This window comes from Pan paniscus, chromosome 12 (genome assembly GCF_029289425.2).
Source record: "Pan paniscus chromosome 12, NHGRI_mPanPan1-v2.0_pri, whole genome shotgun sequence".
NCBI lineage: Eukaryota > Metazoa > Chordata > Mammalia > Primates > Hominidae > Pan > Pan paniscus.
This window is the reverse complement of record NC_073261.2, coordinates 101,231,686-101,258,409: the sequence shown is the minus strand read 5'-3', so window position 1 is coordinate 101,258,409 and position 26,724 is coordinate 101,231,686. Positions and strand designations below refer to the sequence as shown.

The window sequence follows — 26,724 nt, the reverse complement described above, 5'->3', positions numbered from 1 at the left end:
GAAACTAGGAATGGGCACAACCTCCCAGGTTTTTCAGACAGGAATGGCCAGATCTAGGGGGCATCTGTAACTGCATGAGCTTCCCGGCAGATGAATGGCAGGAATGAAAAGCACAAGCACAGCCTTAGCGTATCTGTTAGGGAGGGGGAGTGGTAAGGGGCTTTTTGCACTGACACTCTAGATGAATTCTTCTAAATCAAGGAGGAAGATGCAGGATGGGGGAGCCCAACTGCTGGAAAGGAAAGCCCAACTTCCCTCTTGCTGATACCCTCACCTCCCCTTCTCTCCCCACCTCTATCCCAGAGCCCCTGGCTCCCTCGTTCTCTCCCAGCCAACCCTACACTTCCGTAATGGTGTATGCTGGGAAGTCCCAGCCCAATAGATGCGCCATCAGGCTCTGGAGCTTTGGTGGCTGCCTTCCCTTTCCCTATAGTCTGCCCCATAAGGGGAAGGCTTCTCCACAAACCCAGCTCTTCCTTCCTGCTCATTTCCACCCGCTATCCTGGAACTGCTGGGTCTGCCCAGCTCTACCAGTGACTGAGTCTGGGGCCAGGGAGCAGAGATGCCAGGGCAGGGGTGGGAGAGTAGCAGTACCCCACTGATACCGGATCTCAGGTGCCCCTTACCAGGAAATTCAACTGGGAGGGGATGCCAGGTCTTTCACTGAGCAGGGCGCTGAGCAGGGTGTTTTACAGCTGATGACAAGACCTTAAATAACCCCTAGCTTCTTTGGGCCTTGGTTTCCTAACTAGCCTAATAGAATCACACGTATCTGCTAAATATTACAGATAAAATCAAAGGAAGCCAGGAGGGACTCACATTTGAGAGGTGAGGGACTTCATGACAAGTTTGCTTTAGGGACGTGTCGATGCTGTCACTTTGCTTTAGAAACTGGACCCTGGGGAGAAGTGTTAAGTTTATACTAAGGGGGGTGTGGGCCAAAAGGAACCTGGTAAACCTTAACAGCCAGGCCTGTTTTCCCCACCCTTCCCCCACCCCTTCTCCAGGCTCCAGGGGTCAAAGGGAGGGGCCTAAAGGAGCCGCATTCAGATTCAGGCATGCAGACCCTCTCAAGTTTCAGGGTCCAAAGAGAAGACTCCAGAGGAGCCCAGCAGACAGGCACTGCGGTAACTATTGCTGAAAACAGCAGGACCCCTGCCATCTCCATCCGAAAGGAAACATTTAAATTCCTGTACCAAGTCCTTTCCGGTCTTTCCCCCCCAACCCTGTTTGGAAACTGTTCCCTAGGTCTGCCCGCCTTACAGTCCCTACTTCTTCCTTTGCTTGTTACCACAATCAGACTGGCAACCCAAGCCCTATCAATTACCCGGAGAGCTTGGGAAACCACCCTTGCTGGGTACATCACTAAATTCCCAACGTGATTAACCTGGCCCAGGTTTAAACAAAATGTGTAGAGAGACCCCCGCCGCCAATGCAGGCGATACAATAAATGCATCTACCAATACATCTGTGTGGGAATCTCATCTGTGCCAGATTTGGTTTACCTCTAATCATCTGAAGCTTGGTGGTTTTCAAGCTGTAGTAAGCCCCAGAATCATCTGGGGGCTGGCTAGAAAATCAAACCTACAAGTACTGTCCCAGAGCTTCTGCTCCAGGAGTGTGCCTTTTTAATGCACTGCCCAGGTGGTTCTGGTGAGGTAACACACAATCCCACCCTTTGAGAAACATTGAAGTCTAAGAGCATCTTTGGTATATATAAGCAAGCTCACTCAATTTTTGTTTTTTTTGCCCCACAAAGCTGCCTTTCCAACAGCATCTAGCGTCAAATATACAGGAGGCTGAGCTGTTATTCCTGTTTTTGTTCAATCCATCTGAGTTGCAAGTGAAAATAATATTTATACTGCCCACCATTCATGGACTAAAGGGGAACGGGGAAGAGCTGTCACATCTGTAGAGTTGCTACTGAAGAATGGCAAGTCAGAAAAATGGTAACATTCACACGCACACTTGCACACACACACACTCACCATGCAGTTGGCCTGGGAGCACACATACACACTCACCATGCAGTTGGCCTGGGAGGGAGTGCGGACTGAGAGGTGAAGGATGCGGGGTGGTTGCAGGGAGTTGATGGAAGTCAGAAAGGGCTCCACAGAGGGCATGGTGACACGTGCCTGTAATTCCAGCTACTTGGGAAGCTGAGGTGGGAGGATCACTTGAGCCCAAGAGTCCGAGGCTGCAGTGAGCTACGATCAGAGCATGCCACTGCACTCCAGCCTGGGCGACAGAGCAAGACTCTGTCTCAAAAATTAATGTAGGCCCGGCATGATGGCTCATGCCTGTAATTCCAGCACTTTGGGAGGCCGAGGTGGGCAGATCACTTGAGGTCAGGAGTTCGAGACCAGCCTGGCCAACATGGTGAAAACCCGTCTCTACTAAAAATACAAAAATTAGCCAGAGGTGGCCAGGTGTGGTGGCTCATGCCTGTAATCCCAGCACTTTGGAAGGCTGAGGTGGGTGGATCACCTGAGCTCAGGAGTTTGAGACTAGCCTGGCCAACATGGTGAAACCCCGTCTCTACTAAAATTACAAAAATTAGCCAGGCATGGTGGCGTGTGCCTATAGTCCCAGCTACTCAGGAGGCTGAGGCAGGAGAATCACTTGAACCCAGGAGGCAGAGGTTGCAGTGAGCCAAGACCATGCCACTGCACTCCAGCCTGGGCGACAGAGTGAGACTCTGTCTCAAAAAAAAAAAAAAAAAAAAAAAAAAAAAGCCAGAGGTGGGGGCGGACACCTATAATCCCAGCTACTTGGGAGGCTGAGGTGGGAGGATTGCTTGAACCCAGGAGGCGGAGGTTGAAGTGAGCCGAGATCACACCTCTGCACTCCAGCCTTGGTGACAGAGTGAGACTCCATCTCAAAAAAAAAAAAAAAAAAAAAAAAACCATAAATAAATAAAATAAATAGAAATGTATATATTGTAAAGTAAAGGGCTGCATAGATAGGTGGAAGGGGGGTTCAGTAGTCCTCTAACTGGTTCAGGAAATCCTCCTGGACGTTGACCCCCGGCCACCTGCTCCCAGAAGTCCCATGTCCTTGTCCCTGCCCCTCCCTATCCTGGTCCTCTCCTAGCAGGTCTGCTTTCTGTGCTTTCTCTCCCTGCCCTCCTGCCTGTGCGTCCCCTCCATGAGGACCACCCTGGAATCTGACTAAACCTGTCCCCTGGGGTCGGGCGCAGTGGCTCACACCTGTAATCCCAGCACTTTGGGAGGCCAAGGTGGGCAGATCATGAGATCAGGAGATCAAGACCATCCTAGCCCACATGGTGAAACCCCACCCCGTCTCTACTAAAAATACAAAAATTAGCTGGGCGTGGCAGCACATGCCTGTAACCCCACCTACTCGGGAGGCTGAGGCAGGAGAATCACTTGAACCAGGGAGTCAGGGGTTGCAGTAAGCTGAGATTGTGCCACTGCACTCCAGCCTGGCGAGAGAGCAAGACTCCGTCTCAAAAAAAAAAAACAAAAAAAAAACCTGTCCCCATTGACACCAATCTGCTGGCTTCTCAAAAGCAGCTTATCCAAACCCTAGCTCAAAAATCCACCCCCTCCTAAGAGAAAATATCTTAATGACCTTGGGGTAGACAGAGAATTCTTAGAGATAACACACACAAACACTAACCAATAAAGGAAAAAAATGGGTAAGTTGGACTTTATTAAAAACTTCTGCTCATCAGAATACATAAGAAAATGAAAAGTTCACTGTATCATCCTGCCTCAAACCTGCTCTTCCTCCAAGATTCTCTACCTCAGATAATGAACCCTATCCCCAGCCCAGCTCCCAATACCAGGCAAATTTTTCCCTCCCCTCCAACCAGGACCAGTTCTAGCAATTCCTTCAAGTTTGCCTCTCATTACCTCAACCCTCAGTCAAGGCCAAATGTAATGTTATCCTACCTGGTCCTGCTTCTAAACTTCCTCTCTCTGGGGAATACTTATTGTCCTGCCAGGTTATCTTCCTAAACTATGTGTCCAATTCTCTTCCACCCCTGCTCTCCACTGGACAACGAAGCCTAAATTTCTCACTATGGCAGGAAGACCACTGAGGATGTGACCATCTTGCTTTCTAGTTCTGTCTCTTCTTGCCCATCCTCCCTAACCCCTGCACCCTAGTTACCAGATCTCTTACTATTCCCTAAACAACCCAGAAGTCATGCCTCCTTCTCTTTGCCCTCAGTAGTTCCTTTTCCTGAAATGCCTTCCTCCTCTTTAACACTTTTTTATTTGTTTGTTTATAATTTATTGAGATAGTATCTCACTCTGTCACCCAGGCTGGAGTCCAGTGGCATGATCATGGCTCACTGCAGCCTCGACTTCAGCCTCCTGAGTAGCTGGGACCATTGGTGCACAACACCATGCCCAGCTAATTAAATATTTTTTTTGTAGAGAGTGGGTCTGGCCATGTTGCCCAGGCTGCTCTTGAACTCCTGGGCTCAAGCAATCCTCCCCCTTTGGTCTCCCAAAGTGCTGGGATTACACTGCACCCAGGCTCTTTTGCACTTACTGAAATTCTCAAAGGATGCCTGCCTCCTCCAGGAAGCTTTCCTGGAGTCCTCCAGAAGCTGCTCTCATGCTCCTTTATGCTTCATGTTGGGCTCTTTACACAGGAGCACAGAGCAAGCCCCACGCTCTGACTGCCACTGAGGCTTGTTGGGAACATTCCTGCCTCCTCCACTTGACAATGTGTGCCTCTGGGACAGGGACTATATCCAATTGGTCTCCCCCTACCCCGCCACTAGCATAGTATCATGTTTATTTACCAAGTACTGAATTACTAAGCAATCAGTAGTAAGTACTGAGGTCCATTAACTCCTTTAACGAGTGTACTGGCCTCTTAATAAAGCGGCAGAGGGCTCTGGCAGACCACCCCATACGTGAACATCCCACGGCCTCCCTGACAAGCAGTCTGGTTTTTAAAGCAGAGAGAACATTGGCTATTATATTTTCTGCTTTGTCAGCCCCATAGACAGTGCTATGGGAAAGTTAAAGTTGGCCTATATATGGGAAAAACCTTGAGGCACTCTAGACTCCAAACTCCTAGAGGATTTCTTTGACCACCTCCCTTAGGACCCCACTCCATGCCCTTCCCCCACTGTCCCTGCCAAGCAGTCCTGTTCAGGTCAATGGCGGTACACTGCCTCTCCCTAGGCACCGCCTTCCCTGAGGTCCTTAGGCAGGGCTAGGGAGTTGCTTGCATAGTCCTTCCCTTAGTATTTCTAAAACAACCCTGCCCTGGCTACAGCACAATTCATTCATTTACCTACCAACCTCTCACAGGGGAGGGTAGAATTCTGACTTGCCTTTACATTTGCTTCCTTAGTGTCTAGAAAATGTTGGAACATAGTAGACACCCAGACACACAAGGTGGTATCTTAAAGACTGAGCACACAGTATCTGCTCAGTAAAGGCTGGACAACCCTTTGGTTTTTTTTTTTTTTTTTTTTTTTTTTTGAGACAAGGTCTCGCTCTGTCGCCCAGGCTGGAGTGCAGTGGCGCAATCTTGACTCACTGCAACCTCCACCACCCTGGCTCAAACGATTCTTGTGCCTCAGCCTTCCAAGTAGCTGGGATTACAGGCATGTGCCACCACGCCCAGCTAATTTTTGTATTTTCGGTAGAGACGGCGTTTCACCATGTTAGCCAGACTGGTCTCGAATTCCTGGCCTCAAGAGATCCACCCGCCTTGGCCTCCCACAGTGTTGGGATTACAGGCGTGAGCCACTGTGCTGGGCCAAAGGTTTTTTTTTTAAAAAGAGTTTGTTTTTTTTTGTTTTTTTTTTGTGAGACAGAGTCTGGCTCTGTCGCCCAGGCTGGAGTGCAGTGGTGCGATCTCGGCTCACTGCAAGCTCCGCCTCCCGGGTTCATGCCATTCTCCTGCCTCAGCCTCCCGAGTAGCTGGGACAACAGGTGCCTGCCACCACGCCCGGCTAATTTTTTGTATTTTTAGTAGAGATGGGGTTTCACCATGTTAGCCAGGATGGTCTCGATCTGCTGACCTCATGATACGCCTGCCTTCGCCTCCCAAAGTGCTGGGATTACAGGCGTGAGCCACTGCCCCCGGCCAAAAAGAGTTTTTATAAGGATGCTTCATGTATGTGCCTTTAGAAGAGACGTATATGCGAGGTCTGAGAATTCACTCAAATATTTAATTTAGAATTTATGTACAAGGTAATCTAGGTAATAAAGAGAGTGCAGATCATGATTCCAGTCTCACCCCCCAACCTGCCGTGATGGAATTTTAGAATCTCTGGGGTCATCTCATCTATTTCTGTCGCATTATAAACCAGGAAACTAAAATGCCGAAAGCAGAAAGACCTCCTCACATCCATAGCTAAGGAGGGGCAGAAGCTGAGATGAGAAACCAGGCCTCCCAAATCTCATTCCAACATTTTCTTAATCCAGTTTCACAACATCATCCATATGGTCATGAAAAAACAGCAATTCAAGGGCAAGGGTTCAGGACCACATGAGTAGAGCAGGGAGGGGTGGTCAGGGAGGCTGAAAGGGACCTGAGCCTCCTGGCAAAGAGGCATGGGGAGCAGCCCCAACAACTGCAGGCCGGGGGCGGGAAGAGCATGCGGCAGGCTGGAAAGCCGGGCCAGCTCTCTCCCTCTCTTCTAAATGCATTCTTCAATTTCATGACAATTTCCAAGCCAGGAAACCAGGAAAACTGGGAGTGTAGGTGAGTCATTTGGGTACACAACAGAAGCAACACAAGATTTGGAGTCTAGTTTTGCCCATTGGGCCACTCCATCAGGATACCCATGTGGCCGCAACCTACTTACCTAGATAAATCTTAATTTTCTAATAGCAAAATACAAGTTAAAAAAATACTTCTGGCCGGGCGCGGTGGCTCATGCCTGTAATCCCAGCACTTTGGAGGCTGAGGCAGGTGGATCACCGGAGGTCAGGAGTTCAAGACCAGCCTGGCCAACATGGTGAAACCCCATCTCTCCTAAAAATACAAAAAATTAGCCGGGTGTGGTGGCAGGTGCCTGTAATCCTAGCTACTTGGGAGGCTGGGGCAGGAGAATTGCTTGAACCCAAGAGGCAGAGGTTGCAGTGAGCTGAGATCATGCCACTGCACTTCAGACTGGGTGACAGAGTAAGACTCCATCTCAAAAAAAAAAAAAAAAAAAAGACAAAAAAAAAGACATTAAATGCAGATAATATGTTTTAGGATTGTGGTGAAAGCTAATGCTCCTGGCATAGTGCCTGATGTAAAGTAGGTGCTCAGTGAAGTTCAACACCCTTTCCCTGGTTCAGGCTTTGCTGTGGCCAGGAGTTGGCCCTGGGCCAGCAACTAGTCACCTACCCCACCCTGCCTCTTTTTTTCTCACCACTAAAAAGTAGGGGTTGTTCTAAGAGCTGTTCTCTCTGTGCCCCAGAAGTGAAGACTCTGGTGCGCAACCAACCCATCTACTTGAAGGACAATGGGGAGTCCCTCTGTGGCAACTTTAGTAGCCTATGGTAAAGGCCAGCCCTCGAAGTCACTACTGGTTACAGGCTGTCATGGGAGCCTCTAGAACTTGTTCAGCCTTGGGTAAAGTATACTTGCTGTGCCTACTCCAAACATCATCATCTCCTTCAAGGGTGATGTTATTTTTGAAGCCACGCTGCAAAAGGTCAGGTACGGCAAATAAGTGAGGAATGTCTTCCAGTCCAAATGCTCTAAAACTGCTTCCCATACAGTTGGCTAATAATTTGTTTTGAGCCTTTACTGGTCTACTTTGCACTACCATTTCTCCTGAACTAGACTAAAGCCCAGGAGATCACACCTTATTCATCTCCTCCTTCCCATAGCCCCTAGCACAAGGCCCCTTTACTTAGTAGGTGCTGAGTGACTGCTTATTAAATGGAATATGACACAGCATGGGGGACCTTCTGGACATTCATGGCCTGCGCTCCTCAGGGCAGACAGGAAGCACAGTCTGTTGAGACTGCAGGGTTGTAAAGTCAGAGGAGGCAACATTTGCTAAGCTCATAGAAGCAGCAGCACAAATGGCCAATAAACATAGGAAAAGATGTTCAACCTTATTATCTGGGAAATGCCAATTAAAAGCATAACAAGATACTATTTTCCCACCCATTTGACTAGCAAAATATTGATGTTGGCAAAGGTCTTCTCATACCCTGTTCACAGAAGCATAAATTGGAGTGCCCTTTTTAGAGGGCAGTTTGGTAGATGTCATAAAATGTAAAATGCACATTCCCTTCAGCTAGGCCTTTTTCTTTCTAGGTATCTGTCTTAGAGAAACAGATGCACAAAGAGGTATGACTAAGGATGTTCACCGCTGCAATGCTAAACAGTAAAATATCATAAACAACATAAATGGCCACCAATAACAGAATGGCTAAATAAAACCATGGGAATCCACATGGTGGAATATAATAGTAATTACGTGGCTAGATTGCACAGACTTATTGGAAGTCAAAAACCAAGCTGTAAAATGAAACTACAGTGTGGTTCCATTTGTGTAAAAAGAAAAGGAAAAAAAGAACCCCTGAAGCAAAATTATATATTTACACGCATACACACGGATAGGAAAAAATCATGACGTTACACCAAACTGATAGCATCAAGTATTTCTGGTGAAGGAATTAAATTTTCAGGCCAGGTGTGGTGGCTCATGCCTGTAATCCCAGTACTTTGGGAGGCGGAGGCAAAAGGACTGCTTGAGCCCAGGAGTTCAAGGCCAGCCTGGTCAACATAAGGAGACCCCCATCTCTACAAAAAAATTAAAAATTAGCCAAGTGTGGTGGCACATGCCTGTGGTCCCAGCTACTCAGGAGGCTTAGGTGGGAGGATCACCTGAGCCAAGAAGTTGAGGCTGCAGTGAGCCATGATCATGCCATTGTACTCCAGCCTGGCCAATGAAGCAGGACCCTGTCTCAAAATAAAATTTTGGGGTGGCAAGTTTGGGCGGACTTTTTCACAAGAATGTATTTGTGTAATACTTATGTAATTTAAAATACTTTCTAAAAAATTATAAAGTTCCTATTATATGCTAGCTCTGTGCTAGGAGCTTTAAATGTTGTGTGTTATCCACACAACTCTGAGATAAGAATTGTTCATTCATTCAGCACACTTTCACCCTGCACCTCCCACATGCCAGCCCTGGGGGCAGGGGGTGCCCAGAATGCCTGTATTGAACGAGCTTAAATGCAGAAATGGGTAGAGGCAGAAAACAAGCTGGCGAGTGCTGCTGTCATGGAGATGCAGAGTACAGCCAAGTCCATCCACAGAGGAGGAACCTCAGCTGGGGTACAGGGTAAGTGATGCCTAAGGTCCCACACCCAGTAAGTGGGACCTTTCTTAAGGCAGTATTTGAACTTGCCTCCAAAGGTCGCAGTAAACAGCAGCCGACCCTTAAGGTCCATGAAGGCTCTGCTATCTGCTGGGCAGCCCTGGGCGGAGGGAGTGGGTTGTATCTCAGTGTGGCGAGGGAAGGGAGGAGAGACTATGACGTTCCAGTCACAGATGTTTCATTATCACTATTCAATATTATTAAGCATCTAATAAGTATAAGGATGCATGAGTCAAGGGTCCCTACCTTCAGGTTGGAAGCAGGAAAGAGACCAGATCCTAGAACAATAGGACATGGTACCCGCTGCCTAGACGGAATTTAGAATCCGGCTGGGGTGAAGAGATTAATGAGCGAGTCATGCCATCAATGTGCTGTAACTGAGTCCTAAAACCACCAGCCGCGACACAAACTGGAGTAAGTGGCTTCCCAGGCGAGATGACCGCCCAGCTACTGACCCTGGGTCTCTGTGCTCATCTGCCTTGCAGAGCTACAGGGAGGGCTAATGAAGCGAGAGGCCCTTCCTAACCCTCAAGCCCTCCATCAGAGTGCATTTTGCTCTGAGAATTAGAAGGAAGAGGAGCTAAGGGATTGCCTTCCTTTGGGAGGAGGAACTGCCCCACCCCTGCCCTCCCCACAGCCCTGGCCAGCTCTGCCAGGCCAAGGAAGGTTCTCCTCAGCTCAGAAGCCTGGTGAGAATGGCAGGAACACAGGATGGAGGAGACTCTGGCCCCCCTTTACCCATGGAGGCTGTCCATACCGGTCCCCATGCCATCCTCCAGGTATACCTGTCAGCACCCCTGGAAAAACCACCTCGAAATCAAGTGTGTGGGCCCTTGTCATGGTGGAAATCTAAGATCTCATGCTCCCAGAGAAGTGGTCCCACATTCACCTACCTCCCAACTGCTTAGCCAACCGGCAGGTATTCACTGGGCCTGTTCTCCCTGCCCATTGCATTAGGCCAGACAGAGGAAGATGTGATCAACACATAAGAAACAGTGAAAAATACCCTGATGAAATATGATTGAGTGCTAAGTAATATTAACCGTAAGGACAGTCTGAGTGCAGTGGCTCATGCCTGTAATTCCAGTACTTTGGGAGGCCAAAGCAGGCGGATCACTTGGGGTCAGGAGTTCGAGACCAGCCAGGTCAACATAGCAAAACCCCATCTCTACTTAAAATATAAAAATTAGCTGGGTGTGGTGGTGTGTGCCTGTAATTCCAGCTACTGGGAAGGCTGAGGCGAGGCACGAGAATCACTTGAACCTGGGAGGTGGAGGTCGCAGTGAGCCAAGAGACTGCACCACTGCACCCCAGCCTGGGAGACAGAGTGAAACTGTCTCAAAAAAACAAACAAACCCCAGTAAGGGTTACAGGGATTCAGGGAAGGGAAGAGGTCATTGTGGACTGGAGAAATCTTGGAAACCTTCCTGGAGGAGGCAGCAGCTCTTGGCCTCAACCCTGAAGAATGGACTGGGGAAATCACAGCAAGAACGATGACAGGAAGGAAGGAAGGAGCATGGCAAGGTCCCTTCCTAGGGGACACCCTTCTATTAGAGGACTGTAGTGAAAGTGGGGTGGGTTGATTGTGGAGGTCGAAGGGTTGAAGACTTGAGAAATAGCCAGAGGGTATCTGACATGATGGGGGAGACAATGGGGAGCCATTGGAGGTTCTATGGCAGGGTGTGATCATGATTAAAACAGAGCTTAGTCCTTACAGGACTAGTAAGCAGGTGAAGGAACAGCAACAGGAGATGGAACAGACAGAAGACAACAACTTCCTTCCCAGCTCCAGCAGGAATTCTCACTTCAGCCTCAGGGACTGCAGAAATGTCTCATTTTCCCCGTTCACTTATTTTCCATTTCTTTCATTTTGTGACATTCTGAGTCGTCTTAAATCTTGGGGGAGGGAAAGCCTGAAGGGGGTAATCTGGGGTAGGCTCACTCAGTAACTGTGGTCCAACAAGGGTGGGCAAGGAGAAGGAAGTTAAGCTGGGGAGTGCGTTCCCAGGGAAGAAGCCCCCCAGGTGGGGCACACAGCCTAGGGGAAGGGCTGGTGCAGCCTGGGGTCTGGTGGCAGCTCCTCCTTCTGGCCCCTGCCCCACCTTCCAGCCACATTTCCTAGCTGCTTTCTGCCCACACCCGCTGTGCACCACCATAACAAACTCCCATTCCTGAAAAGCCCAAGTGTCTTGTGCCTCGGGAGGTATGTGCCTGCTGTATTCCTCCCTCTGAAATGCCTTCCTCAGCCCTCCCCTAAATTCCAGTTCAACCGTCAAAAGCCAGAAGCCACCCCTGCTGATGCGTAGATGACCCCAGGCAGCATTCGTCTACGCCCCGTTCAGGGCAGCTCTTTCTGCAGGTGCTATGAGCCCTCATCCTATCATGGGAAAACTAGGAATCCTCTATGCCTCTGGTAGTCCCAGTATCTTACATGTCACTCAGCTGTGGAGGCTTCTGGAAACCGGCTCAGTAAAGGTGCCCCGAATGAAAGGTTGCAGGCGTTGCATTCTGAGATTAGGAAGTGCTGGCTGGCCCTTCAAGTGATATTGCCTGGGGAACAGCTGGAGCTGGGTCCTGAAGGCTGGGTGGTTTGTCAGGAGGGGAGGTGCCTTTTTTGGGAGGAGGAGGGTACTTGGATCTAGGAGGGTGGGTAAGGGGTTAGTGGATCAACACTGGCAGAGGGTGGGGGGTGGAGATCTGGGGATGCAGTTAACAGAGGTTGCCGCTTGAGATCAGCTGAAGGAGGTGGGGAGGAACCTGCAGGGGCCTTGGGAAGGCCCAGGGAGGCAGTTTCAGAAGGGCTCAAATGTCAGAGAGCAAAATGAGACTGAGAAAAGAGGAGAAATGTCTGTGCTGTTGTTACACCACTTAGAAAACATTACAAAAAATTAGCCAGGTGTGGTGGTGCACGCCTGTAATCCCAGCTACTCGGGAGGCTGAGGCAGGAGAATCGCTTGAACCTGGGAGATGGAGGTTGCAGTGAGCTGAGATTGTGCCATTGCACTCCAGCTTGGGCAACAAGTGCGAAACTCCGTCTCAAAAAAACAAAAAACAAAAAACAAAAACAGGCCTGATAGGCCGGGTGCAGTGATTCACGCCTGTAATCCCAGCACTTCGGGAGGCCAAGGCAGGCAGATCACCTGAGGTCAAGAGTTCAAGACCAGCCTGACCAACATGGTGAAACCCCCATCTCTACTAAAAATACAAAAAGTTAGCCGGGTGTGTCAGCAGGTACCTGTGATCCCAGCCACTCGGGAGGCTGAGGCAGGAGAATCGCCTCAACCCAGGAGGCGGAGGCTGCAGTGAGCCGAGATCCAGCCATTGCACTCCAGCCTTGACAACAAGAGTGAAACTCCGTCTCAAAAACAGACAAACAAAGAAAACAAGCCTGATAGCAACAGCTACTACTCTTGAGTCTGAGGGCGACTTGGGAATCTTGAAAGCTACCTGTGTTTTCCCCATTCTTGATACCTGCATCTAGCCCCTTCCTAACCCCAGGCATAGCCCAGGAGGAGACTGTGTGACAGTCAGGGGCTGGGCCCCACATTGGAATAGGAAACGTAAATTCTAATTCCATTCTAGTCCTGTTCCCAATTCTTCACTGGGAGCTTGTGGCCAGTTATAAAACTCGGTAGCCCCAAGTCCCCTAGTCTGAAAATGAGATCAGTAGTTCTAAAACTTGTACTGGAATTCATGGAATTCTTTAATTACAGCATAGGAATAAGGAATAATGTTATTAGCAGAAAATATATTTTGTTTGGAGATCTCCACATCGCAAGTCAAGTGTACTAAAGTCTTTTAAATTAAATCAACATTTTGGTTTTTCTGTTAATGCCCACTGCTACCTTCATTGGTTGGGAGTGGGGATGCAAATGCCAAGGGTTGAAGACTTACTAGAAAATCTTTTGATAATTGCTGGAGCCAGGTGATGGCAATGGGAGGTCGTTACACTACTCTCTGCTTCTGCATATGTTAGAAAATGTTCATGAGTTTTACAAAGTCTGTTTTGTTTTTTTGAGACAGAGTCTCGTTCTGTCACCCAGGCTGGAGTGCAGTGGCACAATCTCGGCTCACTGCAACCTCTGCCTCCTGGGTTCCAGTGATTCTCCTGCCTCAGCCTCCCAAGTAGCTGGGATTACAGGTGCCCGCCACTATGCCCAGCTAATTTTTGTATTTCTAGTAGAGATGGGGTTTCAACATGTTGGCCAGGCTGGTCTCAAACTCCTGACCTCAGGTGATCCACCTGCCTCGGCCTCCCGAAGTGCTGGGGTTACAGGTGTGAGCCACTGCGTCCAGCCCAAAAAAGTCTTTTTAAATTTTAGTAGAGACCTAAAATAGAGAAAATGTGTCTATGATCTAATTTCTCCTGGGAGTTGAGGAAAGAACCCTTTTTTTCACTGTAACTGAGGGCAGGCCTCCATACTGCTTCTTCAAGGGAGCAGAGTTTGAGAATCATGGAATTTCTGAAAGTTCTTCCGGTTCCTAAAAGTCATAGTCTAAGCTTCTTGCCCCAGGGCTAAATGAGAACAGAAACACTTCGCTCACAGAACCAGGAGCTAAAAAGCAAAGCCCCTGTTTCTGGGTTGCGGGGAACCCAGGAGTGCAGCAACTGACTTGGAGAGAAGAGCCCCATTCCTGAATTTCCACCCCAAACACAACATTCCACGCACAGGGGTAAGTGCCTCTCCTCCCAGACCTCAGACAGGCTGCCCTTTCTCCGGGCTCTTCCGGGAAAGTAATTTCTGCCTTCCTGGATCCCAGAGGAAAAGAAAACAATCAAGCAGCCAGAACCCCCACCCTGTTCTGCACTTTCTCTTTTTTTTTTTTTTTTTTTTTGAGACGGAATTTTGCTCTGTTGCCCAGGCTGGAGTGCAGTGGCGCAATCTCGCCTCACCGCAACCTCCACCTGTCGGGTTCAAGCAATTCTCCTGCCTCAGCCTCTTGAGTAGCTGGGACTATAGGCACGCACCACCACACCTGGCTAATTGTTTCTTGTTTTTTGTTTTTTTTTTGAGACAGAGTTTTGCTCTTGTTGTCCAGGCTGGAGTGTAGTGGTGTGATCTCAGCTCACTGCAACCTCCGCCTCCCGGGTTCAAGTGATTCTCCTGCCTCAGTCTCCTGAGTAGCTGGGATTACAGGCGCCTGCCACCATGCCCGGCTAATTTTTTGTCTTTTTAGTAGAAACAGGGTTTTGCCATGTTGGGCAGACTGGTCTCGAACTCCTGACCTTAGGTGATCTGCCCGCCTCAGCCTCCCAAAGTGCTGGGATTACAGGCATGAGCCACCACGCCTGGCTAATTTTTTGTATTTTTGGTAGAGACAGGGGTTCACCAAGCTAGCCAGGCTGGTCTCGAACTCCTGACCTCCTTTCAGCTTCCCAAAGTGCTGAGATTACAGGTGTAAGCCACCGCGCCTGGCCTCTGTTCTGCACTTTCTCTAGAGAAAGCTCTCACACAAAGGCGAACAGACGAACAGGGCCGCCTTCCCCTGGAGGCCTGGGGTAAAGACGAAATGAGAGCTGAGTTCACGTGAAGTGCCCCACGTGGTGGCAGTTTCCTCTCTTTTCCTGTGCAGCTAGGTCACCACCCACTTCTCTTTGTACCCAGTTCTCTACTAATCAAACATACAAGACAGCTCAAAAATTGTGCGTGGCGAGTTGATTTCCCTCCTCAGTCTTTCAGCCTCCATTTTCTCACCTCTCTGCATGGCTGAAGCCCTCCACGGGCTGTTCCCACCTCCCCGACCCCCACAGAAGCTTCTCTATAAAGTCACCAGCTCCTTTCCAGGTTGTCCAACGCCATGGGCATGTCTCAGTGAATTCAGCTTTCCCTAGGGCTGGGCAGCCACCCTCTGGGAAAACCCCGTGCTTCCCCAGACACCGCTCTGTACTGCTTTCTCCCTCAGTCCCCACTGCCTGCCACTCCTCCTCTCCATGTGGCCCAGAAATGTCGGGGTTTTCATGGACATGTTCTGAGACTTCGTCTCTCCTCCCTCTCCCCTTGCTGAGCCCTTAAGTTCCCATGGATTTAAATGCCAGGGTTCTGCTCTCAAATCCCACCTCTGTCGCCCGTACTTCCCTACAGCCCAGGCTCCAGGCACCTGGCATCTCACACGGAGCCCTCAATTCCCACCTGTCCCAAACTCATCCTCCCCTGGGTCTTCCCATCTGAGCAAATGGCACAACCATCACCAGGTGTTCAGGCCAGACCCCTGGGAGTCCTCCTTGAGTCCACCAGTTCCCCTCCCTGCCGGTCCATCAGCAAGCCCTAGCTATTCTAGCTCCAAAATACACCCCAAAGCTCTTCTCTGTCTCCACTGCTGCCTCTCAAATCCACATCACATCCTTCCTGTGCACAGAAACCTTCTATGGCTGCCCAGTATTGTCAGAAGTAAGCCAGCTTTTGGGCAGACCCTGCAGGTCTCCAACTGATGTGTGGAGCCCCGCCTGCCTCTCTGGCTGCATCTGGCCCTTTCTCCTTTGCCATTTCACCCTGGCATACAGTTTGCCAAACAAGTCAAGGCCTTGCTGGTGCTGTTTCCTCTGCCTAGAACACTCTCCCTGACCCCACTCCTCACAGAGCCAGCTCTTCGGTTCCTTCAGATCTTAACTGAAATGCCACCTCCTCCAAGAAGCCTGTCTTGACCACCCCAACTAAAGCAGGCCTCTGCTATCTTCTATTTCAGCCCCTTGTTTCTTTATGTTCTGCCTGTCTCCCCCATCAGAATGTCACCTCCATGAGAGCAGGAACCGTATACGCCCAGGGTCTAGTACACAGCCAGGTATACAGTAAGTGTTCAATAAGCATCTGCTGAAGGAGCAGATGAACCAGTCATCACTGACTAGAGATTAAGAGGCTCCCAGTAAGTTCTAAGGGTTAGCCTGAAGGGGAAACTGAGGCCCATCACTTCTGGTTTTCCAGTTCTGCAGGACGGGCTGGGGCCCAGGCCAGAAGGCGCCTCACCTCCCTTTTCCAGCGTGCCAGCCACTCGTCCCGCTTGCGCTTGCTGATGTAGTAGGGGTCCCCCGCCTGGAAGGTGAGCCTCGGCATGGGCCGCTGACGGAGGCTGGACTCCCAGCCCAAGCCACCCCGCAGCCGGCCCCGGGAGCCCTAGGACAGAGAGACAGACATTAGGGCATTAGGGTGGGCACTGACGGACCCACCAAGGAGGCACTCGCCTCAAACACAATGTGGACACTGGCTCCTGGCCAGAGAGGGCACCCCTGGGAGTGCTGGGCAGGCCCCGTGTGGGCTGGAGGAGCGAGGGGCATGTGTGGCGGGGGTGGGGGGGCACATGGACACAGCCACAGGCCACGAAGGGAGGCGTCTGGCCTCTGGAGGGGGATGAGCCGGCTGCCTTGTTGGGGGACTTCCAACCTCCACGCCCACTTCCTCTCCTTCCCACAGAGGGATGTGTAAAGAAGGAGGAGGGGCCCACCCTCCGCCCCCTCACACACACTCGCCACCCGTGTCCTTCTTCTAGAATCAGGATCCACAGAGCCCCTGGGGGTGGAACACTTGCCTCCATTTTCATGGATTCGATGTTGGTCTCCTTCTGTTCTTTGCCTGTGGAGAGGGAAGAACAAAGGGACCAGTTCGTTGGTCGGCAGAATTACTGGAGTGGCTCACAGGCCCCACCTTGTGCCTGGGGTCCCTGCCACAGGGGATGGGGGTCCTCTGGCCGTTTAGCTGTTCATGTGTTAAATATGATGGCCCACCACATGCCAGGCACAGTGCTGACCCTGAGGACCCAGCAGGGCCTAGGGCAGAGAAAGAACTCGGGCAGGGGCAGGCCTTGAGGCCCAGGCAAGAGGGAACACGAGGAAATTCAGAGCTGGGTTTCTGGCCTGTCAACTCTGTCTCAGGTACACAGAAGGGGACTAAAAATACCCCCATTCTGCTGCTCCCAGTCAAGAGACCTCCTTCCCCAGAGGAGGAGCAGGAAGGCAGAGGGGGTGCGGAAGGAGGAGGGGGTGCAGGAAGGCCTGGGCCAGAGGGCCAGCCTGAGCGGCCTCCCTGGCCCTGCAAGGGAGTGTTTGCAGAGGCCTTCTGGGCATAAGGGCATGTACTGGGGGGCGGTGGGTACCGGGCCAACTGGAACAAGACCCCGGTGAAGCAACTTCCTCTCTACGAGACTCAGTTTCCTCATCTGGAAAATAAGGATGCTGGATGCGATTTCCAAGGTCCGCCTGCAGGTCCAAATATTATGATTCTATTACTAATCTCATTCTCCGTCCCTCCACTCCCTGCCCCATGCTCAGGCCCCTGAGCTCAGCCTTTAATCTAGAAGACTTGAGTTTGGATTCCAGTGTGACCTCTGTAACCTCTCCTGGCCTGTTTTCCCACTGAATCAAGGTAGATAAATGTTCTAAAATCATTAGGTTATGGTGAGCATTAAGTGCCTACTGTGGGGCCTGGCATACTGTAGGTGCTCAATGCATGTTAGTGTGGTTCTCCTTCCCTAAGGATTCATTTCCTCTACTGGGCCCTGATTCCAGGTCCTGGCAGGGAAGTCTCAATTTCCCTATTGAGACCTTGCCCTCTCCCTGTGCTTCTCCAGGCCCCCAGCATGAGGGGAGCTGCGCTCCTCCCAGGCATCCCCCTGCACTCCCCACCAGGTCCTCACCACCCTTTCCAGGCACCCCTTCCAGGCCCAGCGCCCCGGAGGCTGCTGGGCTGGCTGATTCTGCCTCCCATAGCTTCTTGCTGGAGGTGGGGAAGTGAGCCCTCCTTCCACCTGGGCCCCTGAGCTTCTTTGTCGGGAACCGACAGCGTATCGGGCCTGGGCCCACTGCAGGAAGGTCACTAAGGCTGGCTCATGGTAGCTTGGGGTGGGGGGAGACAAAGAGCCTGAAACGGAAAAAACAGCCCCGACTTCATCTCCTGGCTGTGAAGCGGAAGCCAGCCACAGTGTTCACGCCGCGGGTCCTCAGCCCGGGAGGCCACTCCCTTCCCTTGTGACAGGGGGGTCCCGGACTGGTTTTGGGCTGACCCCGGGCGCCCAGGACAGCGCTGTCCTCGGTGGTTCTGTCCCTGGTGACAGCGACTCCCGCTAGCTAGGCCTGGGAGCACCAGGGGGAGGGAGGCAGGAGGGCCACCGTGGGTGCGGGCCTGGCGCCGGGCTCAGCCCGCGGGGGCCGCGTGGGCGGGGACGGGGCGTCTTGTCGCGGGCACCTGTGCGCGTGGGCGGGCGCGCACTCGCCAGCGCTTTGTTCGTGACCGGCCTTTTAAGGGCTGTCTCACCCATCTTGTCTGGCTCTGCCTCCCTGTTTCCTTTCCGTCCTCTCTCCCACCACAGCCAGCTCCCCACTTTTTTCGCGGGGGCCCCCTGCAGCCTGTCCGGGGCCTCCCCGTTCCCAGGCCAGGGCTTCCCCCTCCTCCCAGACCTCGTTGCTCTGCCTGGTGAGGCCCCGGGCTCCCAGCAGGGGGCGCCTGTCCGCGATCAGGTGGCGGCCTGGGGGCGGCCTGGCGGTCCCGGCGGACCCTGACGCGGCGGGGCTCCGGGGCTCGCGGTGGCGCTGGGAACCACTGTGTCAGCCCTGCGGCTAGGGCGGGGAGTGGAGGACCCCCGGGCTGGCTCTCGGACCTGGACTTGGGGCTTCCGACTGCATTTTCTCCCCAGCCCGCTTTAGAACCTCAAACGTTTCCTACTTGGGACCCTCCATGGCATTTAATTACTTTTACGGATAATTATTTATTCATTAGAATATTAGAAAATCAGGGTTGAAAGGCTTTGCAGAGATCATTGAGTACTTGTTCAGCACTTAAATTTTGCAGAAAGCTGAGACCTGGGGGGTGGAGTGACTTAAGGCCGGAGCTGAGATGAGCTTTTCAGGGGTCCGGATGCCCCGGCAAGCTCCCTCTCCGCTGCACCACTACTGTTATTTCTCAATGTGACCCCCTTCCTAATTTCCCAGCCCCCCAAGCTCCCCAAAACAGAACGATTTTTCCCTATGCAGTTTCCAACTGGCTTCTTTCTGGAATTTTCTCCCTGACAGACTCTGCGCATGCCCACTTGAGTGATCACACACACACACACACACACACACACACACACACACACACACACACACACACACACACACACACACACACACACACACACACACACACACACACACACACACACACACACACACACACACACACACACACACACGCTTTCCAGCCTGGCCGGGCCGCCTCGGAATGCGGCACTTGTCGTGAGTCAGGGAGGGTCAGCTGCTCTCTCAGTACGGCCTATGCAGCCCAACTGCTCCTCGCCCAGGCCCAGGGTCACCGCCAGGGCCAGGTGGTTGTGACCTTCCAGTGTGGCCCTGACAGGCCCGAACATGACCCTAGTGCATCTCAGGACTTGGGGGCAGGGGAGGCCAGGGTGCTTCTAACACTCGCCTCCTAGTCTGAGCTATACTCAGCCAGAGGCCACCCAAGTTCTCTTTAAAATGAACTCAAATCTCCATGACCAGGCTGTAGCCAGGTTTACCTCAGAGGGCAGTCACTGGCCTGAAAAGGGGCCCTATGCTCAGAGTAGAGAGGGGTTTTGTGCTGACCCTAATCTGGTCTCTCACCAGTTGCATAATCTTGGGTAAGTAATTTAACCTTTCTGAAGCTTCAGTCTCCCCATCTGAAAAATGAGGATAATAAGAGTCTTCCAGGCTGAGTGCAGTGGCTCATGCCTGTAATCTCAGCACTTTGGAAGGCCAAGGTGGGCAGATCACCTGAGATCAGGAGTCCACGACCAGCCTGGCCAATATGGCGAAACCCTGTCTCTACTAAAATTACAAAAATTAACCAGTCATGGTGGCTGGCGCCTGTAATCCCAGCTACTCCGGAGGCTTAGGCAGGAGAATCGCTTCAATCTGGGAGGTGGAGGTTGCAGTAAGCCAAGATTGTGCCACTGCACTCCAGCCTGAGCGACAGAGTGAATGAGACGCTGTCTCAAAAAAAAAAAAAAAAAAAAATCTTCCTCCCGTGATCACACATGGGGCATAATACACAGCAGAGCTTCTGAAACTTTCATATACATGGGAAGCATGAGGCCCTCTTTAAAATGCAGATTCTGATCCAGCAGGTCTTCAGTGGAGCCTGGAATTCTGCATTTCTAAATTCCTGGGTGCTGCCAACACTGCTGGTCTATGGACCACTGTGAGTAGCGAGGAGAGAGAATGCCCAATACAGTCAATACTCAATAAGGGAAAGCCACATCGCCACTGCCACCTGAATCATCATCATTATGGCATTAATGCTGGCGGGGGCAGGAACAGACCCAAGACAAGCACAGGCCTGTCGGGTGTTGGCTCCTGTCCCTATCACTCATCTCATCATCTCCCGTCTTCCTGATTCTTTCTCCTGGCTGTACTTTCAGCACATGCTCAGGCTACAAGAAACGCTGCCTTAAAAAGTCTGTTTTTGCTGTACAGGAGCTAATGAAAGGGGTTCCAGGAGAGCATCCCCTGAAAAGAGACCTGGAATAAGGGGAACTGAAAGGAGACCACGGCCGAGCCACATCCTCTCCGGGGCCTTAGTCTCCTTCCTCATCTGAATCAACCAGCTGAGCATGTGTTCTATGTCAGCTGACTGCTGGAACCGTGACCGAGCCTCCACACCCTGATTAAGCCACTGTCCGTTGCACATTGGCAGAGCCTAGGCCACTGCCCACCCCGCGAGGTAACATCTCACCAATTTCAGCTTCCAGGCAGTGCAGTGGCCTTCAGGGATCCTACCAGCTCTGATCCCTGCCAGAATCTATACTTCCTGGATAGCTGGGACCACACAGGAGTGTACCAAGGCCAAAGTTTGGTTTTTTTTTTGTATTTTTTTGAGATGGAGTCTCACTCTATTGCCCAGGCTGGAGTGCAGTGGCGCAATCTTGGCTTACTGCAACCTCCACCTCCCGGGTTTAAGTGATTCTCCTGTCTCAGACTCCCGAGTAGCTGCGACTACAGGCATGCACCACCAAGCTCGACTAATTTTTTTTTGTATTTTTAGTAGAGACAAGGTTTCACTGTGTTGGCCTGGCTGGTCTCGAACTCCTGACCTCAAGTCATCTGCCCGCCTGGGCCTCCCAAAGTGCTAGGATTACCAGCATGAGCCACTGTGCCCAGCCTCAAGGCCAAATTTTGGAGGTCAAGGAGACTTAAAGAGTTTTTGCCCACCACACTCAGCACTAAGATTCTAAGGAAGATCCACCTGTCTGAAAGTCCCAGACCCAGGAATCATCCTTGACAGCATCTCTCCCTCACCTCTCATGTTCCCGGCATTTGTCCCCTCCCTTCATCTCTGCTGCCATCCTGCTCATCAGCCCCTCCGATGTCATCCTGCTTCCCAGCTCCTCCATTCCATCCCAGGATCCAGATGACATGAGCTTTTCAAATTGCAAAGCTGATTACATCACACACACTGCCCACTCCCCGCCTCCCCACCCCCCGCCTCCCCGCCCCCCCACTCCCCACCCCGGCAGCCACCTTTGAAGGCCTGGCCTGTCTGCCCCAGCACTTTCCACACCCTTCTCCTTTGCTCTCTGCACTCTAGCCTTGTGACATCTATCAGTTCCCTGGGTGCCCTGCTCCCTCCCACCTGGGAGCCTTCTTCTCTGTTCTCACTCTCTCCCTCTACCCCTCACCCAGTGGACTCCCTCGCCCTTCAGCTCGGGCTGGACAGCCCAGGCCAACTCAGGTTCTTCGTTGCAGTTCCCCTGGACATGTTTCACTTCCCTTAGAGCGCTTATCTCCATGTGTAATCTCATCTTTTTAAGCGTGGATTTCTCATTAATGTCTGTCTCTCCAGCTGACTGTGAGGTCCTTGAGGGCAAGAACCAGGTTTTTGTTCATAATAGTTTCCCCAGTCCCTGGTATGGATCCTAGCACACCCTGAATGGGTGTTTTAAGAAACACCTGTTGACTGATCGATGCAGGAGCCCTTGAGAACAGCTAGAAATGGAAGTAGGGAAATCCCAACGTGAAAACAAACCCTCAAGGCCAGAGAACAGCTTTGGGGCTACGGCTCCATGCTGCAGGGCAGGAAGGAATGCCATGACCCTGGGTAGCAGCTCGGCAGGAGTCATGGTGGGGTCCTGGGAAGCGAAGTCAACTGCAGTCAGCCCATGGGAAGCACCACATTTGGAAGGGCAGGGCTGATGGGTTCTCTCACACACCTGGCATTGTTAATGGGAAGGATGGTGTCTTCTCCCTTTCCTCATCTGTTTCACTCCCCTCAGGCCCTTCCCACTCTCGGGAAGTATCAGAATATGTGCAAGAGGCCTAGACAATTCAGGACCCCTCTCCGCACCAAGCCCCATTCCAGGACAGCGGAAAATAGTAGAAAGGCACAAGACCAGGACTGAATGAGCCCTGGATCTGCCACTTAAGGTTGGGGCTCCATGAGCAAGTCACATCATCGCTTTAAGCCTCAATATTTTTCTCCTGAAATGAGGATAATCTTATCTCTTGAATAAGATTGTTAGAGGAGTAAATAAAACAACTAATACAGATTCCCTCTGTAGTGTTCTGCACATAGTGGGAGCATCATACATATTTGTCGAATAATAAATGAATAAAAGCTTCTTAATAAGTTTGGAAATTTGTATTCTGGAAATGTTCTCTATCCTGCATGAACATTAGGTTGGATCCATGCAAAATAAGTTACGCCAATTAATCAATTTACTCATTCCATCATACACGCTTGGAAGGAAGACTTTTTGAAATTAAAATGCACATATGCAAAACAACCTGGCAGGGCCCTGGGAGGATCAAATGTGATAATGTATGAGAAAGCGCTTTGTAAACTGTGAAGCCCTGTACAAATGCTAGTTGTCCTCATTACTAACATGTTTACAGCTCGGTTGGCCCTGAAATTGCTGGCTTAACCTGAAAGAGAAAAGTGGGCAACTTTCCAGGCTTCCAGGGTTAGGCCAAAAAGTCCCCAGATGAAGAGGCCTGGGCTGGGCAGTACACAGAATACAATCACCCAGCCCTCTCCCCACGCCACTGTCACAACCAAATTTCCAGTCGAGTCAGCCCAACTAGGGTGGGCTCAGGACCTCTGCACTCAGGGAGGCAAACAGGGTATCTGCTGCCCTTGAGTGCCCAGGCCAGGGGCTACAAATACAGCAATCCCCAGGAACTGCAGGGCACGTGGGAGAGTAAGCAGGCCAGGTAGAGCTGCAGAAAACTAAGGCCCATAACCAGCCACAGAAGGCGATGGAGGGACCGCCATTATCCCAGTCTAGCAATCGTTGGCGTTATGAAAGACCGCTGTTGCCAGATCTAGCTTTTTTTTTTTTTTCATGAGAAGCCAAAACTCCAGATTTTTATGTGAAATTTTTTGATTTTTAAATACTGGCAACTAATTTTTTAAATGTTTAAAACACTCTATGGGCCAAATAAAACATATGCGCAGGCTGCATCCAGCCAGTAGCCTCCAGGTCATAGCCTTGGCAAGCAGACCTTTAGCCATGACCCAGACCATCCTTCCTGGGACCTGCTGGAGAGGCAAGTCCCTGACTCTCAGGGTATGCTGGTGGGCCCAGAAGAGGCTGCCCCTGGTGCTGAGGACTCACCCACTTCTGCAGGGGCTCCTCGGCCCTCCTTGGGGGTGCAGCAGCCATTTTCCACTGCTCTTGAGGCTTCAGGCAGGGTCTCAGCTGCACCCTCTCCCTCTGCTGGGGCCCCGCCCTTCTGCCCCCCAGCAGGGCTCCCCTCCTCTGGCTGGGGCTCACTCCGCTTCTCCAAGTCCCCATTGGGTAATAGCTCTGAGGCGCCTGGGTCCTGGGCCATGGATGGGGACTTGGAGATCACCGCAGGGTCCTTTGGCGTGTCACCACTTTCCACCTGCAAATGTAAGAAAGATACACAAGAGGAGGGTTAGATCAGTGGGCTTAGCCTGTTTTGGATCATTGACTGCTCTGAAATTCTAGAGAAGGTTATGCACTTTCTGTCCAGAAACTGTGTTCATATAAACCTTCATGCAAACAGATACATTCACAATTTTGCTTTCAACATCAAAGGATTCCTGGGCTTGACCCCTTGAAATCACGAGTCTGTGGACTCCAGCTTCAGAAACAGGAAAAGAATCCAAGCAGGTTTGCCAGCCTGGTTGCACTTCTCAAGGGATCAGCTCCCCCATCCCACTGCCACTCACTGAGGTTACACAGGACGTCCAAGCCTTCTCTGCAGCCCCTGTTAAAAAAGAAATGCTCCGGCCAGGCGTGGTGGCTCACACCTGTAATCCCAGCACTTTGGGAGGCTGAGGCAGGCGAATCACCTGAGGTCGGGAGTTTAAGAGCAGCCTGGCCAACATGGAGAAACCCCATCTCTACTAAAAATACGAAGTTAGTTGGGGATGGTGGTGCATGCCTGTAATCCCAGGTACACGGGAGGCTGAGGCAGGAGAACCGCTTGAACCTGGGAGGCAGAGTTTGCGGTGAGCCGAGATCACGCCATTGCACTCCAGCCTTGCGACAGAGCAAGACTCCGCCTCAAAAAAAAAAAAAAAAAAAAAAAAAAAAAGCTCCTTGTGCCACCCATAATCCAATAAGAATCCCCCCTCCCTCAGAAGATTCCAGTGCCACCAGATCAAGTCTGGGACTCAGGCTGGTCTGACTTCTGTGGTCAGTGCCCTCCCAGCTTTCCTCTTGGTCTCTTGAGGCATGAGAGTCGAAGGAGGACCCCCAAAAAACCATTCTGTGGGCTCATAGCCTAGCGTAGCCTTCTCCCCTGGCCTGGGCCGCCCCAGATTCTTTCAGGCACTCAGACCCAGAAGAGCCAAGGCTCTGGCAAACAGTTTTCAGGCTCTGCAACAACTCTTCCTGAGCACTGGGGTCTCTCATTCTCCCTTCAAGGGAAATCATTTCTTTATCCCCTAGAGTCTAAGAACTGAACTCGCTAAGGTTCCAGGTAATAAAAATCAAATAAAGAATAATCCTGGCTGTCTGTGTGTGTCACTGCGCAGTGGACAAAGCTCCTCACTTACTACCTCCTCAGAGTTTCTCAGCCTCCCTGGGAAGCAGGTGAGGAACCTGAGGCTCTCTGGAATTCTGTGATTTGCTCCAGGTCACAGGCTTTGCAAGGACAAAGCAAGAGCAGGAGAGCCGGGTGCCTGCTGTGTGCTCTGCTGTGTATATATATTCAGTCCTCAGCCATCCAGAGGCAAGTGGGCCAGGACACCTCAAGAAGAATGGAGGTGTCCAGTGTGGGACAGGAACAGGCAGGGGTCCCCACGGCTCGGCACTCTGCCACACCCACAGGCACCAGGCTGCACTCAGCAACTCTGCCTCGCTGGCTCCGTATACAGAACACCTACCCAGTAGAAAGGCAGGGACAGCATCAGCTCGGCAAGCCTCAGATAAGGAAGGCACTGCTCTCAGCATCTCAGTTTCCCCACCTGTCAGGTGGAGATGACTGGTCTAGACCAATGGAGATTTTGTCTTTCTTGTCTTTTTTTTTCTACTTATAAAAGTCAGACACATATATCATAAAAAAATCAAACTATAGCCAGGCGTGGTGGCTTATGCCTATAATCCTAGCACTTTGGGAGGCTGAGGCAGGCTCCCTCACATATCACCTGAGGTCAGGAGTTTGAGACCAGCCTGGCCAACATGGCAAAACCCTGTTTCTACTAAAAATTAGCTGGGTGTGGTGGCGCATGCCTGTCATCTCAGCTATTTGGGAGGCTGAGGCAGGAGAATCACTTGAATCCAGGAGGTAGAGGTTACAGTGAGCTGAAACTGCTCCACTGCACTCCAGCCTGGGCAACAGAGTGAGACTCCATCTTAAAAAAAAAAAAAAACAAAACTATACAAACAAAAAATGAATAATGCTAAAAGGTTAAAGCTCCTATTTCAGCTCCCTACCCCCAAAATCTCTCCCCTAAGGTACCCATTATTAACAGTTCAGTGAGCATCCTTTCCAGATTTTTTCCTATGCATTGACAATCATGTGTAAGTTACATGTTTATACATATGTATTCATATACACATTCAGATCCAGAAATGTTTTTTTCCAAAAGGGTATCATACTAGTCGTAATGTTCTGCAACTTGCTTTTTCACTTAACAAGCAGAGTGGGCATCCCTCCATCCCAGTGCAGATGGATCTGGATGCTCCAAAATGTATGCATGCCGTTCCCTGATGGTGGGCATTTGGGCTGATTTGCTTTTCACTGCAGTGAACACCCTTGCACTTACAGCTCTGTACAGCTGCGTGTTTCCATGGGACGGAGTTCCAGAAGTGGTCAGGCCGGGTGAAAGGGCCTGTCCAGCTAAATGTGCAGAGATACTGCCAAATTCCCTCCAGAGTTTCCCACCACTCAAGTGCACAGCCTGAGACAGCACTGGGTCCCCAGCCCCTCCCCTGCAAAGCCCTATTTCCAAGGCTGCTTTTGCTCTAACGGTCTAGGACCT

General features: G+C 51.1%; 1 protein-coding gene across 6 annotated transcripts in view; it reads right to left on the bottom strand.

The window, feature by feature from the left end:
- The window catches only part of DNMT3A (DNA methyltransferase 3 alpha), a 115,543-nt gene that overhangs the window by 30,797 nt on the left and 58,022 nt on the right, over nt 1-26,724 (bottom strand). For 5 of the 6 annotated variants that reach the window (XM_034952744.3, XM_034952743.3, XM_034952742.3 and 2 more), the window contains 3 exons: nt 23,885-24,155; nt 16,850-16,893; nt 16,291-16,437 (listed from right to left, as the gene is read on the bottom strand). In XM_034952744.3, coding sequence (XP_034808635.1) covers nt 16,291-16,437; nt 16,850-16,893; nt 23,885-24,155 — 462 coding nt within the window. Of the gene's footprint in view, nt 1-819; nt 894-16,290; nt 16,438-16,849; nt 16,894-23,884; nt 24,156-26,724 lie in introns of those variants that run through there. The other variant, XM_055108158.2, reaches the window with a different exon arrangement.